The sequence below is a fragment of the Pagrus pagrus genome, assembly GCF_965226575.1.
Source record: "Pagrus pagrus genome assembly, chromosome: 9".
NCBI classification, from domain to species: Eukaryota; Metazoa; Chordata; class Actinopteri; order Spariformes; family Sparidae; genus Pagrus; species Pagrus pagrus.
In genome coordinates, this window is record NC_140193.1 from 20220044 (window position 1) to 20232212 (window position 12169).

Consider the following 12169-nt stretch of genomic DNA (forward strand, 5'->3'; position numbering starts at 1 on the left):
TAAGATACACAAGCACACGACCACACACACTGGAATCTGGATATTGTAATATTGTGATATGACATCGTCTTTTCCTGGTTTTAAAAGCTGCATTTCAGTAAAGTGATGTCATTTTCTGAACTTACCAGACTGTTGTACTTGTTGTAATACTTGCCTTTACCCACTTAGTCACTATATCACTACTGATTAATGCAAGTAAGGACCCTCATACACACATACTATGCAATCATGGAATATGTATTATAAGTAGAAAAATATTAAGATACTCCATTTATTGTACTGAAAATTGTACCCAATTATGTTCAACTGGAAAATGTCCGTTCATTAAGAAAATGTTGCAGCATGTTGTGTTTTTGTTTTGTCAGACCTAAAAATGCTTATTATTTTTCTCTGGCATATTATGCTACTAAGGATTTAGAAATATTAGGGAGGATGGAGGTGTTGTCCTCTGACATGATGGTGTCAAACCATTCTCCACGCCCTCATCATTAGCATTCTACAAATTCTTGCACACAAGTTACCCTGTGGCGATACAAGAATATAATAATTGCCGTACAGTACGTTTTTCACATACATTAATTATTATGCTCTCAACCATCCATGTGTAATGTTTATACAGTCGTCAGCAATGCTTCAGGAGACAAACTACTAATGAGTTAAATCTACTGTCACATTCTGCAGTGTGCTCGCCATGACAATGTGTTTGCGGCGGAGCTTCTGATCGAGCGAGGCCTGAATGTCAACCTGCAGGACGAAGATCTGTGGACAGCCCTGCATGTAGCCTGTGTGTGTGACCACGCAGATGTGGTGCTGCTGCTGCTGCTGGTAAGACGCACACATGCAAAGATTAGCATGCAGTTTATTTGGGGGGGTGGGGGAAATGAGATTTTAAACAGTGCCACACATACATACACACACACGCACACAAGCATTGACACACTTTTTGGCTGTAATTTCAGTCATTTTCCTGTTGATCCTTGCAATTCCAAGCGTGTCGGCAACAAATTAGATTAGTGTTTTGGAATGGGTTGGCATACTAGCTCCGTACTGGCTGTATTCACATTAGTCATCCAGAGTTTTTCTCACCAAGCGGAGCGTCTTCCATTGACAAGGGGTTTTGGATTACCGAGGGTCTGAAACACAACTTTCCATTCTCTCGAAAACCCAGATGATTCGCTGAGAATGAGAATGTTTAAAAATTTAGGGCATTAGCATGATATCAAAGAGGGAGCCTGTTCTGTTGGGGGATGTTTCCAGCTCTTGTCGGATCTGTCTCATCAAGAGCTGTGGTTGTACTGATTAGGTCCATAACGAGAGCAGGGCCAGCTGCAGGGGAGGGTATGCACAACCAGTCCCGGTCGCTGGGTCGGTTGTGCTGGTGCTGATTAGATCCGGGGAGGGTTAACTGCAGTCTGGAGCTCGATAGAATCCAGTACAGCCTGGTTCTGCTGATTGGTTCCTGAGTGATTGCTGTTTGTCTGCATGCGGGGCAGGAAGGAGACGTTCCTGAGAGGAATGTATGTTTGAAGAGGTGCCAGGCAAAGGATGTGCAGAGTGGATCTATCAGCCTGTTGTGACTGTAGGACTGTTGCTTCATGTGTTTGTGTACTTGCATGCGTTTAATTTCCCTCAAGGCAGAGGTTCATGAAGGCTGCATCATGTGTAGAGCAGGCTGTGATATAGATACGGCAAATGCAATTTATTCAGTGAGTTATGCTTTCATGATATGCAATACATGAGAGAAAGATAGAGAGGGAGAGAGAGTTAATACTGCTCCCTGGGAGGCAGCAACTAAATGCTTCCCATTCACTACCACAACAGAACTAGTTTTTAGTTAATGAGGTCATATTTACACAGAACTCAGCCCTCTTGGAAGAGAGCAGCAGGGGGTGAAGAAAGAAAAGACACAAAGAGGAAGCAATTTCTAAGAAATTCAAAAAATCTGATTCAACACTGAGAAAAGTTTGAACATTCCTCCAGCTTACCCCAACACCAAAACAGTTTTCAGCTTTCACAGCCTGAATGTCCTTTGTTTGTTTGTTGACATTCTTCTGCTCGTGCGCCCTTGTGCATGCCGTTGTGGAAAAATTGTCTTCTTTGACTGTGTGCATATTGCATAAACATGTTGATGATGGGTTTAAAGAAAAAGATACCTTGAATGTCAGAGGGAAGTTTATAGTCTTCCCAGAAAAAAGAAAAAGAAAAACTGATTGGCCTTCTACTTCTCAAAAAAAAAAAGTTGAGCCTGCCGGTTTGTCATTGTTTTTTTAGGACAGGAAATCTGTGACCGTTATGTGATATTTGGATGAGCACAGTCTTCAGCTTAGATGTTTTTCTGCATGAGACAGAAAGACAGAAATGCATATTCTACTTCTTCTTCTTGACTGGAAACATCTTAATTTCCAAAATGGTGCACATTTGCATTTAGTGCTCTTTTTTTTGTCTCTTTAGAGTAACATGAACACTTGAGTTTCTTTTCCTGTGATAATCAGTGGGGAAGATGTTCTCTGAAAGGGGAGCCAAAGGCACTTCCTGTCTAGCAGGGTAAAAATAGCTTCAGTCAAGCTGTATTTCCGATAGAGATGCAATGTCCCTTTTTCTTCCATTCATTCATTTTGACACCCATCTCCTCCTCCACAGGCCGTGTCAGTGCCCAGTCATTCTGCTCTGCTGCCTTATCTGAGCTGTATGAGGGAGATCTTTTCCTCTGAATACAATGGGTGTACGTTTTAATGAGAAGTGGAACAGTGGTCTCGCTAGAGGAGCTTGACTGGCAGCTTTATCTTTGATTGGCAAAGGAAGGAATAGTGCTGCTAATATGTACTAATCTATCGTGTCCCACTCCTCCACCTCTTTCTCCCTCCCCTTCCACTCGTCCTCTGCTTCTGTGTCCTTGATTTCCTGTCTCCTGTTCCTATGCCGGGAGGTTTTTTTGCTGACAGAGTTGTTAGCAGGCTTGTCTTGTGGCGAAAGTAGGGTAGGTGGGAGGGGGGTTGATGAGGAGTCTGGGTGCATTGTCGCTCTGTGTCCAGATTGGCAGCAATGTTAATTCTCTTATCTCCTGCTTCCAAACCGCAGGAGGACGAGTAAGCTGTTTCTAAACTATCTCGTTCTCGGCCCATTTCTAAATACATTCCTAAACCTATTCCTAGCTTCAGCTCTGGTTAATGTTGGTCATTGAGAACCTGGCAGCATTAAGTGCCAGTTAAGTGGCACAGTGGAGCGTCTCTAAGCAAGTGAAAACATAAGAAGGTGTTTAGTTTTTATGAATGATTCCACAGAAATATTAAAACAGATTATTGAACAAAACCAGACTGAACTCTGGATCTCTACATTTGATTTCACACAGTCCAGTTCTTGATTAGCTTTGGCTCGTATAAATGGATCAGGATGACTCAGCAGAGTTTCTTGATCTCCATGTGTTGCATCTTAGCTGGCCTTCTATTCAAAGCCACAGCCCACAAGATACTTATCAAATTCTACTTCTTCTAGTGGCTCAATTATGTCTTCCTAATTTCACTTTTTTTTTTTTTTTTATGAAACTGAAAAGTAACTGAACTCTGGCTGAAAAGATGTGGTAAGTGATTAGAGTTAATTACAGACCAAATTCTGCCTGTCTCCCTAAGAGAAAGCTACTTTTTGACACAGTGTTGAAAGTAGGGACTCTGGATGAGGATAAAAATGAGTTTGCCTATCTTAAGCCCTATTTGCACAAGACTTGTATTACCAGGGGATTTCATGTGATTTAGAAATTAACCCCACACGTCTGCATTTCTAGCAACGTATTCGCACAGGATAAGTAAAGTCTGTACTTTACCCAAATTTCCTGACATTGTTGGTCGGATAAGATGCAAGGCTCAGTGTTTCAGAAGTGGGGCATCTGTCCTTCAGCAGCCACATTAATAATTTAGTTTTGAGTTGTTTTGCACACTTACTGCATTTGTTACAAGCATTTGTAGCTCATCTAGATCAAGTAACAGATGCTTTGTGGCTGTACTTGAATGCGACAACCTCATGTTGCTCCCAAACTTCACTTGCGCTCATTTTAAACGTCAGTATAGCCGATCTTGCGGCACAGCTGTTGTCTACTGGTCAACATATTATAAGGCGTGATGAAATTTCATATAGGCCTAGATCCAAATGCTGATTCGCAGCGGACTGACATTTCAATCAGGAGAGACTTCGTCCTGAGTCAATAAATAATGTTTTTATTGCCATGTGCACATCAGATGAGAAATATGAGTCTTGGGTGATTAGACCCTGTCGTGACATCTATTACATTTTAAGAGGGAAGGTGAAGCTGAAAGTAGTAAAGGAAACCCACTACCCCCGATGGAGCCCAGACACTGGTGGTGGTGATGGGTTGAAGATGTATGACTGAAGATCTGGATGAGATGAGGTGGACTGTGGTGAGCTTGCCCTCAGCACTGGATATGATGACCTAGAGGGGAATGGGGTGGAGCAGGGCCGAAGGATTTTGCGCTGAAATGACAGCTAACAACAGCAGAGAGGAGAACAGATGTTGACGATTGTTAGCAACAGCATGATTTGTTGATTTAATCGTGGCAAAATTTGATTGGTTTAACTGAAGGAGTAAATGCTGTGGGGAGGGAGAATTGTGAATGAATTTGAACTCGAGACAGTCTTGATGGAACTTAAGCTTTATTATCAGGTGACCTCTTTGTTTGGCAAATATGAATTCCTACTGTATAATTGACCTCTGCAATTAATCCAAATTACTCCCTGGGTAATACTAGTCCAGTGCAAATGGGGCTTTTAACTATGAACCACCAATGTACTTCAGCCTTCTTTCCTTTTCTTCTCTGTGATAATGTAGTTCCCTGTGAGACACTAGCTTTAAGTCTCTAAACGTGCGCAGAGGAAGATGTAGCAAGGCAACTATGGGAGACACGTTCTGTTCCAAAATGTTTTTTTCTCATCTCATAGCTCCAAACCCAGTGGAGTTACAACTGTAGGATTGACCCACTTTCCGTGCTTGTAAATGATGAATTTAAAACTTGTGAACTTGGAGTCTTTTGAAGTTGATTACCAGCGGGCCCCTGGCTGCACCGAACTCTACTTAACACCAGTTGAATTTTTGGTGGTTTTCTGCTGATAATATAGCCCTGCCTCACTTAAACGTGATAGTGATTCATTAAGCAATTGTTGCACAGTTGTACGGTCTTTAAAAGGCTTTAATTGAAGTCCCGAACCTTTAAAGTCCAACGATTTATCGACACTAATATTTTCATGTCTTTGTTCAGATGCAGAACAAAATCTTGATCTTAATGCACATGTAAGTTTTATAATGAAGAGCTGTTGTCAGTTTTAGGGTGGTTAAAAATACAGTGTGTTGTCTTATCCTTGCATCGGTATCTGCATGATGGTCAATGTGTGGCAAAAGAAACTAGAGACAAAAAAGCTTTATGGTGATTGAGAAAGAGGGTGATCGAGTTTTTTGCAGCAGACTCTGTAGTTTCTGCCTCATCACATCGCTGCAGCATGGTAGATCACAGCCGAGCAGATGTGTGCAATCAGTTAAGGATAATAAAGACATTGCTCGGTTGTAAAACATGCTGCCTCTGGTACATTTATTTTGGCGCAACTCTTCAATAATCAAGTTTGAGGGATTTGTTGACACTGGATTGTATTTTTTGGGGAAAAAATAAAAATTGAGAAAATATAAATGATAGAATGCACAGCGTGAGTAAAAAACAAAAATAGTGTGTGAAAACTCCTTGCTTTGGCTGATTTCCTCTGAGCTGTGACAGTGTCCAGCTCAGCACCGCTCAGCCCCAGGGACAGCCTTCAGTGCGGAGTTGTTATTGATTCTGTGGCAGTCACTGCATGTAACAACTTCCATCATGACCCACGGGGCAACGTAGCATTAACAGATTTCCATCTCAGAGACGTCCGAGGTGGATTCATCATATCGTGGCGGGGAGCGTGGCGGGGGTCAGAAGTCAACTTGTTAACCCCTCGCAGCCTGCATGGCTGCCAGCCTGCATCAGCTCGTTTATATCTGTCAGCACTTATCATGTGAGCTCAGACACATGATTAATGTCTCTGGATCGATTGGCCCACACATCATGCTTCCTTTGCCATAATCTGTGTCTGGTTGTCTGGTGGAGCTTTGTACACCATAACAGAACCTCACATAAATTATTTCTCTAGTGACAGTTTTCTATTGTCAGCTTGTGTACAGCTACTCCAGGCTCAGGATGGCAAGAATAGCCTTTCTTCACTGTAATGCATTTTTCATACTATCCAGTGTTATGTTGTTTACTCTCTTGTGATTGTGTACCCAGGGATGCAATGATTGTTCTTGGCCGATACCGATGTTTAAAATAACAATTTGGCGGATAGCCGGTACCAGTGTTTTGTTGTTTATTATGCAAGGGACACAAAGAAATCTTCACATAAAAATAACTGTTTTAAAGTCATTCAGCTCTTTACTACACTATCTTTGAAAGAGCACAAATTAAATCATACATATTTATGAAACAACCTCTAACATAACCTTCTTTCACATGAAAAGATCCTTTTATTTTGAAAAGTAACTGCTTGAGTAGCCTTTGTATAAGAAAAATGTTCAATACATGCATGAACTGGTGGCAGGGATCAGTGGAGGCCCCCCTGATACAATTGTTGGCCACTTTACTGGCCCCCCACTGTTTTTTATACAGCTGTAATGTGAGTGAGCTGTGAGTCCAGTGGTGAGAGTGACCTCCTGACAGACAGAGTGAGATATATCTGTCTGTCAGCTAATAACTTCATCCAGCCCGACCCCTATTGACTTTTACTGGACCTTGAAGTGAATTGTCTGGGTTAGCGCACCCCTTTTATACCAACAAAACAGCATACACACACACTGTCACATGCACACATTCACATTAACACACACACTCACGTGTTAGCAGAGGCCACCTGAGTGGAGCTGTCAGGTTTATGAGGAAGTTGATCACCGTTTGGGGACGAAGCACAAATCTAAGGAATAAAGATGGAGCGGTCCAAATTTGACATTGGAGGATGAGGGAGGGATGGGAAATGAAGTGTGCCTGAGTGTGTGTATTTCTATGTGTGTGTGGGTAGTGGTGGGTGGAGGGGGTATAATATTATGCACTCTCTCTGACTCGCTCATCAGCTCATCTCCTGCTCTTCAAGCTGTGCTTCACGTTGAGATAAGGCTTCTTGTTTGCTCATGAATAGTCAGCAGCTGATAGTTGTTAATGTTAATTAATTCCCTTTGTTAACCCCTAACTAACCTCATAAGTGAGCGAAAACAGCTCCTCCTAGAAAACACAGATGGGTGCACAATGAGCAGAGCTCACCAGAACAGATATTCCGATAACTGGAATAGACAGCATTGTGTTGCCTTTATTGCACTGTAATTGCTTGGCATTTGGATGAATATCTGCAAAACATTTCTCATAATTGAAAAGAACCTTTTAATTGAGAGTCAAGGTTGCGTTGAGGGTTTAAGGCTCAGTCTGTGCTTTTGGTTTTGCAGTTTTCAGATCGCTTAGGTTAACAGCTCTTATTTTGCTCTGTCAGCTGGCTCTCTCCATCAGCCCTCTTCCTCTCATTTTTCCCTTTCCCCATCCATTCCCTCTCTGCCCGAGGACTAGGTCGTAAATCTCTTTGCCGCACTGCAACTGGGTCGTTAGAATTCTATTAGCTGTAAATATTCAATAAGGGTCCTTACTTAGACTCCCATGTCCATGTTATCAGACCTGGTCCAGCTACGATCGTTACACCGGCCTGTCTTTTATGGTTTAGTCAAACAACAGGAAGCGATTTATGGCTGGATGCTGACAATCCTCACTTGAAAGGATGTTTGTTACTTTTAGTACCTAACCCCAAAGAGGGGGTGATAAAACTGAAAAGGACAGAAGTAAAAGTCTACATGAGTACATTTTGCGTGGCTTTTACACATTTCTGCTCTGCTGGTGAAGCATTGCAGCGTTTTTTCAAATAATGAGTGCAGCAGAATTCCTCCAAAGAGAAGCAATAAATCATAACCATATTGTGACCAACAACTGCACTGTCGTCAGAGTATGAGTCATTAAAGGAGCCTGAGGGAAGGTCTCCCATGTCATCCAATGCTATAACAGAAGACTGCTCTGGCGCGGTCCATGTTGGTAAACACACATTAATCTTGTCACATGCACACATGCGCTCACCCTGATGATCCCAGGTAACGGTCACCAACGCTCTCGCTCTTCACTGCCCCACCCCCCGGGCGTTTATTTAATGAGTTCTTTAATTCACACACTGTATTGTCTGTTAATGTCTCCATGGCTCTACCCAGGTACACCCCTCTGGGAGGCAAAGATAATGGGGCCCACTTTATCATCGGTTCAAGTCTGATGAATGGCCCCAGCTAAAACTCTGTTTGTTTGTGTCTCCTCTGCTTTCTCCTGCCCTGCGTCTGGAAGGCCGGCGTGAACGTTCTGCTGCAGGACGTCAACGGAAACATTCCTCTGGACTACGCCTCTGAGGGAACTGAAACCAGCTATATCCTCCGAAAACACCTGGAGGAAAACGGTAAAGCATCACATTTTATTCATCATGAGCTTTATTAACAGTGGGGAATGAGAAAAAGTAAATATTCCCTTTTTCTTCATTTAGGAGCTATTGGGATCATGTGAATAGTTAATGTATCGTACCGGCAGTTAAACAGTAGGTGTTCTGTGTGTGTGTGAAGGTGAAGTACACCCACAGGCCTAATGATGGCGGATTGTGATTGGGGCACTAGTCTCCCGCAGAGAGAGGAGAAGGTCAACTCAGGAGATGCGATTAACCCAGATGAAGGCACAGGAGAGTTGGAGGCACACTGGCACATAGAGTGACAGAGGGAGAAACAAGGAAAAGTGTCAGAGAAATTCAGAAATACAGAGAGACATGCAAAAAGAGAGGGACGGGTATCGTGTTGACAAAGCTAGATAGAAACAGATATAGACAATGATGGAGGTCTTCCCTCATCCATCTGTCAATGGCCACAGGGATTACATGACAAATTGAAGCCCCTGACTGCAGACAGCTAACTCATCAAAGCTCAGACCCCCTACACACACACGCACGCACGCACGCACGCACGCACACATACACACATACACACACACACACACACACACACAGACAGCCACTCACTGAAATGTTTTGAGACTTCTCTCTGCTTCTGTCTGCCAGCTCCCGTGGCGATCTCTTCCCTCCTGCCTACCTTCAGCTCCCCTGATACTCCCCCATCGCACTGGGCTTTGCCACCATGAAACATACTCTTACTCACAGGCTCCCTCTGCCTCTGTTGCTATAGCAACTTGGCTGCATGCTCTCCATCCCCATCAAGTTTGTGTGGTTGTGGGAAAAAGACAGACTGTCCATGTGTCTCTACATCAGGGAGAAATAGAAATTCCGTATTTCCGCTCACTGTCCCCACTGAATGTAATGTTGGATGCCAAGTATTGGCACTGGACAGAATAAGTATTGTCGTCTGTGACATTAATGTTCCTATGAGCACGTCTCAGAAAGGAACACGCCCTGTGGCCCTCATTTGTTTGCAAAGACAAACTTATTGATTAACTAATCCAACCAGTCTAGTTGGAAATGTCCCATTAGTTAGTGGCCTAGAGCTTATCCGAGTGAAATATAGATTCATCGATAATCAATCCACGCTATTACAGCAAGGTCCACTCTGTGTATATGATTATGGAGCTGTGCACTAATCATAGTTTGGGATAGATGCCCTCGTAGACCTTTGTTTGTTTGTGTGGACCCAGGAGACAAACCGGCCCTGAATCGTTCAGGTCAGGGACTGGAGCTCTGTGTGAGTATTGGATGATTTGTTCATTTAGGTGTCATCAGCATCAGGATCACTTTGGGTCGTCACTCGAGCTGCCAGGCTTTGGTTTTTGCACAAGAGGGTTTTCTGTTTAGTGTCAGCTTGTGGGTGTTTTCACTGTCTGTGCTGCACACACAGCCACCACAGCCTCCTAAAATTGCATGCTTTTCTGCTGTAATCCAGCACTGACACTGCACAACCACTGCAATTCAAGCATTCAGCACAAACTGGGGAATCTTCTTAGAATCCTATAAGTAAAGGGTCATTTTTTACACATTCTACAATTGTACACATTAACCTGTGTACTCTTGGGGAGTACTTATGCATATGTGAAAAAAGTAGTAGGCCTATAAAGCCATTTGTGGCTCCAGAGGAAGCTGCATATAATCTGATAAATTGCCTCCATTGATGTCACTCAGTGACCACGTTGCATTGTGGATAATGTAGTCACCAGGTTTGAAAATCAGTCCACTTGTATATCATTGCACTTCTATAATACTGATAGACTCATTATGGACAGTTCACAAACAAATGATCAAAATCGATACAGCAGAACCAGAGATATCACCTTTTTTATTACACACATTCTTCATCCTTTTCAAAACCTGGTGCCCACATTACCTACAATGCAACTTGGCAACTGAGTGACATCACTGGAAGAAATGTATATGCTTAAAACTACTTTTTCACATATAAGGTTGTACTCTAAGACCTGTAAACACACTTTAATGTGTAAAATTGGTGGAGTTACTTAATCTAACTCAACCCTAGATATTGCAAGTCAGTTACTGTAGTGGTAGTTAATATTGGGTTTGAGGTTTAAAGGAATAGTTCACCATTTTGGGAAATATGTATTTTTGGATTCTCACTGGGAGTTAGGAAGGAAGGAAGTGCACTGCTCCCGGCCAAGAAATAGTCTGGCATGTAATACCACAACACATGACTTTTATACTTGACTGTTTAGAAATAAGTGAGCTCTACAGATGTTTTTTTTTTCCTTTGGACAGGGCCAGACTAGTTGTTTCATCTGTTTCCACTCTTTATGCTATGCTAAGCTAAGCTAAGCTAACATCTCCTCATTCCAGCTTCATTTTTAACATACAGATTTGAGAGTGATATTGAAATCCTCATCCAAATCTTGATAAGAAAGTGAATCATTTCCCAAAATGCCAAACTATTGATTGAAGCATGACAACTAAAGACCTGAAGGTGGAGTCAGCGATTCTGGAGCAAGATAGTTGATTGCTGAGCCACCACCCCAAAGCATCAGCAAATTATGGGAATGAGACTCAACCATCAACTGTATTTCACTTCACTTCCTCCACCTTTAATCCAACATGTGTCTCCACCGTGCTTGTGTTTTTTAGGTGTGGATGTGTCATCCATGCACACCATGAAGACGCAGAGACCGAGCACGATGCTCTCTGATGTTAGACAGCTTATAGCCACGGGGGGAGGCCTCAACCAGCCCAGTGATGATGGGGTCACTCTGGTAAGGAAGATCACATTTATTCTCTGACCAGATATTTTAGCTTCTCCTTTTCATTATCATAACTTTATCTTTGCTTCTCTCTCTGTCTTTCTCTGCTTCTGAAGCTCCACATAGCATGTGCCAGTGGCTACAGAGAGGTGGTGTCTGTGTTGCTGGAGAGTGGGGCGGACCCTCATCCTGCTGACAACAACTTTTGGACCCCTCTTCACCTGGCTGCTAAATATGGACAGGTAACTCAACTGGTCAACAAAATGTCAAACTGTTGTAGATTTTATTGAAGAAGTCCCTTCAATCAAAGCCATCTAGCTGCCATGATCCAATGTGATTGGAGTCATTCAAGAAATAATGAGGAAATTATTGACGGATGGATCGTTCCTCTGAGGAAGCTGCCTCCAGGTACAACTGTACGCACTTTGATAAACCGCTCTTTTTGGGCCTATTGATTAGGAACAGCAAAACATTTCAGGTTAGCAGTCTAATGGTCTCTCTGCGAGGAAAGGAGAGTGATTTCCAGATGGGGCAGAGGCGAGCTGTTGGAGCGATGGTATCTGGTGGTTTGGAAAAGGTCCAGCTATGAAGGAAGGGAAGTGATCATGTTAAGATCTTGCTGACCCAACTAGATATTTAATTACATTTCTGGGCTGTGTGCTCGGCTGCTGACAAAGAGAATTTATTCATTTGGTATTTAGAGTCGCTCTCTACGTCTTTAGTTCATCTATCCTTAAGGCATGTTTTTTCCCCGCTAGAGTGTGTTTTTAAAATCCTTTCTTCCTCTCTGTTACCTCGCAGCCTTTCTCTGTTTCATTCATGAGGCTCTGCTGCTTTTGTTTCCTCTT

At 42.8% G+C, this 12169-nt stretch overlaps 1 protein-coding gene across 5 annotated transcripts in view; it reads left to right on the plus strand.

The window, feature by feature from the left end:
* Positions 1-12169, plus strand: part of myo16 (myosin XVI) — a 113196-nt gene that overhangs the window by 38894 nt on the left and 62133 nt on the right. For all 5 annotated transcript variants that reach the window (XR_014623267.1, XM_084361936.1, XM_084361935.1 and 2 more), the window contains exons 4-7: positions 682-825; positions 8439-8547; positions 11209-11333; positions 11438-11563. Coding sequence is in view for 4 of the 5 variants with exons in the window: in XM_084361936.1 (XP_084218062.1) it covers positions 682-825; positions 8439-8547; positions 11209-11333; positions 11438-11563 (504 nt within the window). In the remaining variant the exon portion in view is untranslated. The remainder of the gene's footprint in view (positions 1-681; positions 826-8438; positions 8548-11208; positions 11334-11437; positions 11564-12169) is intronic.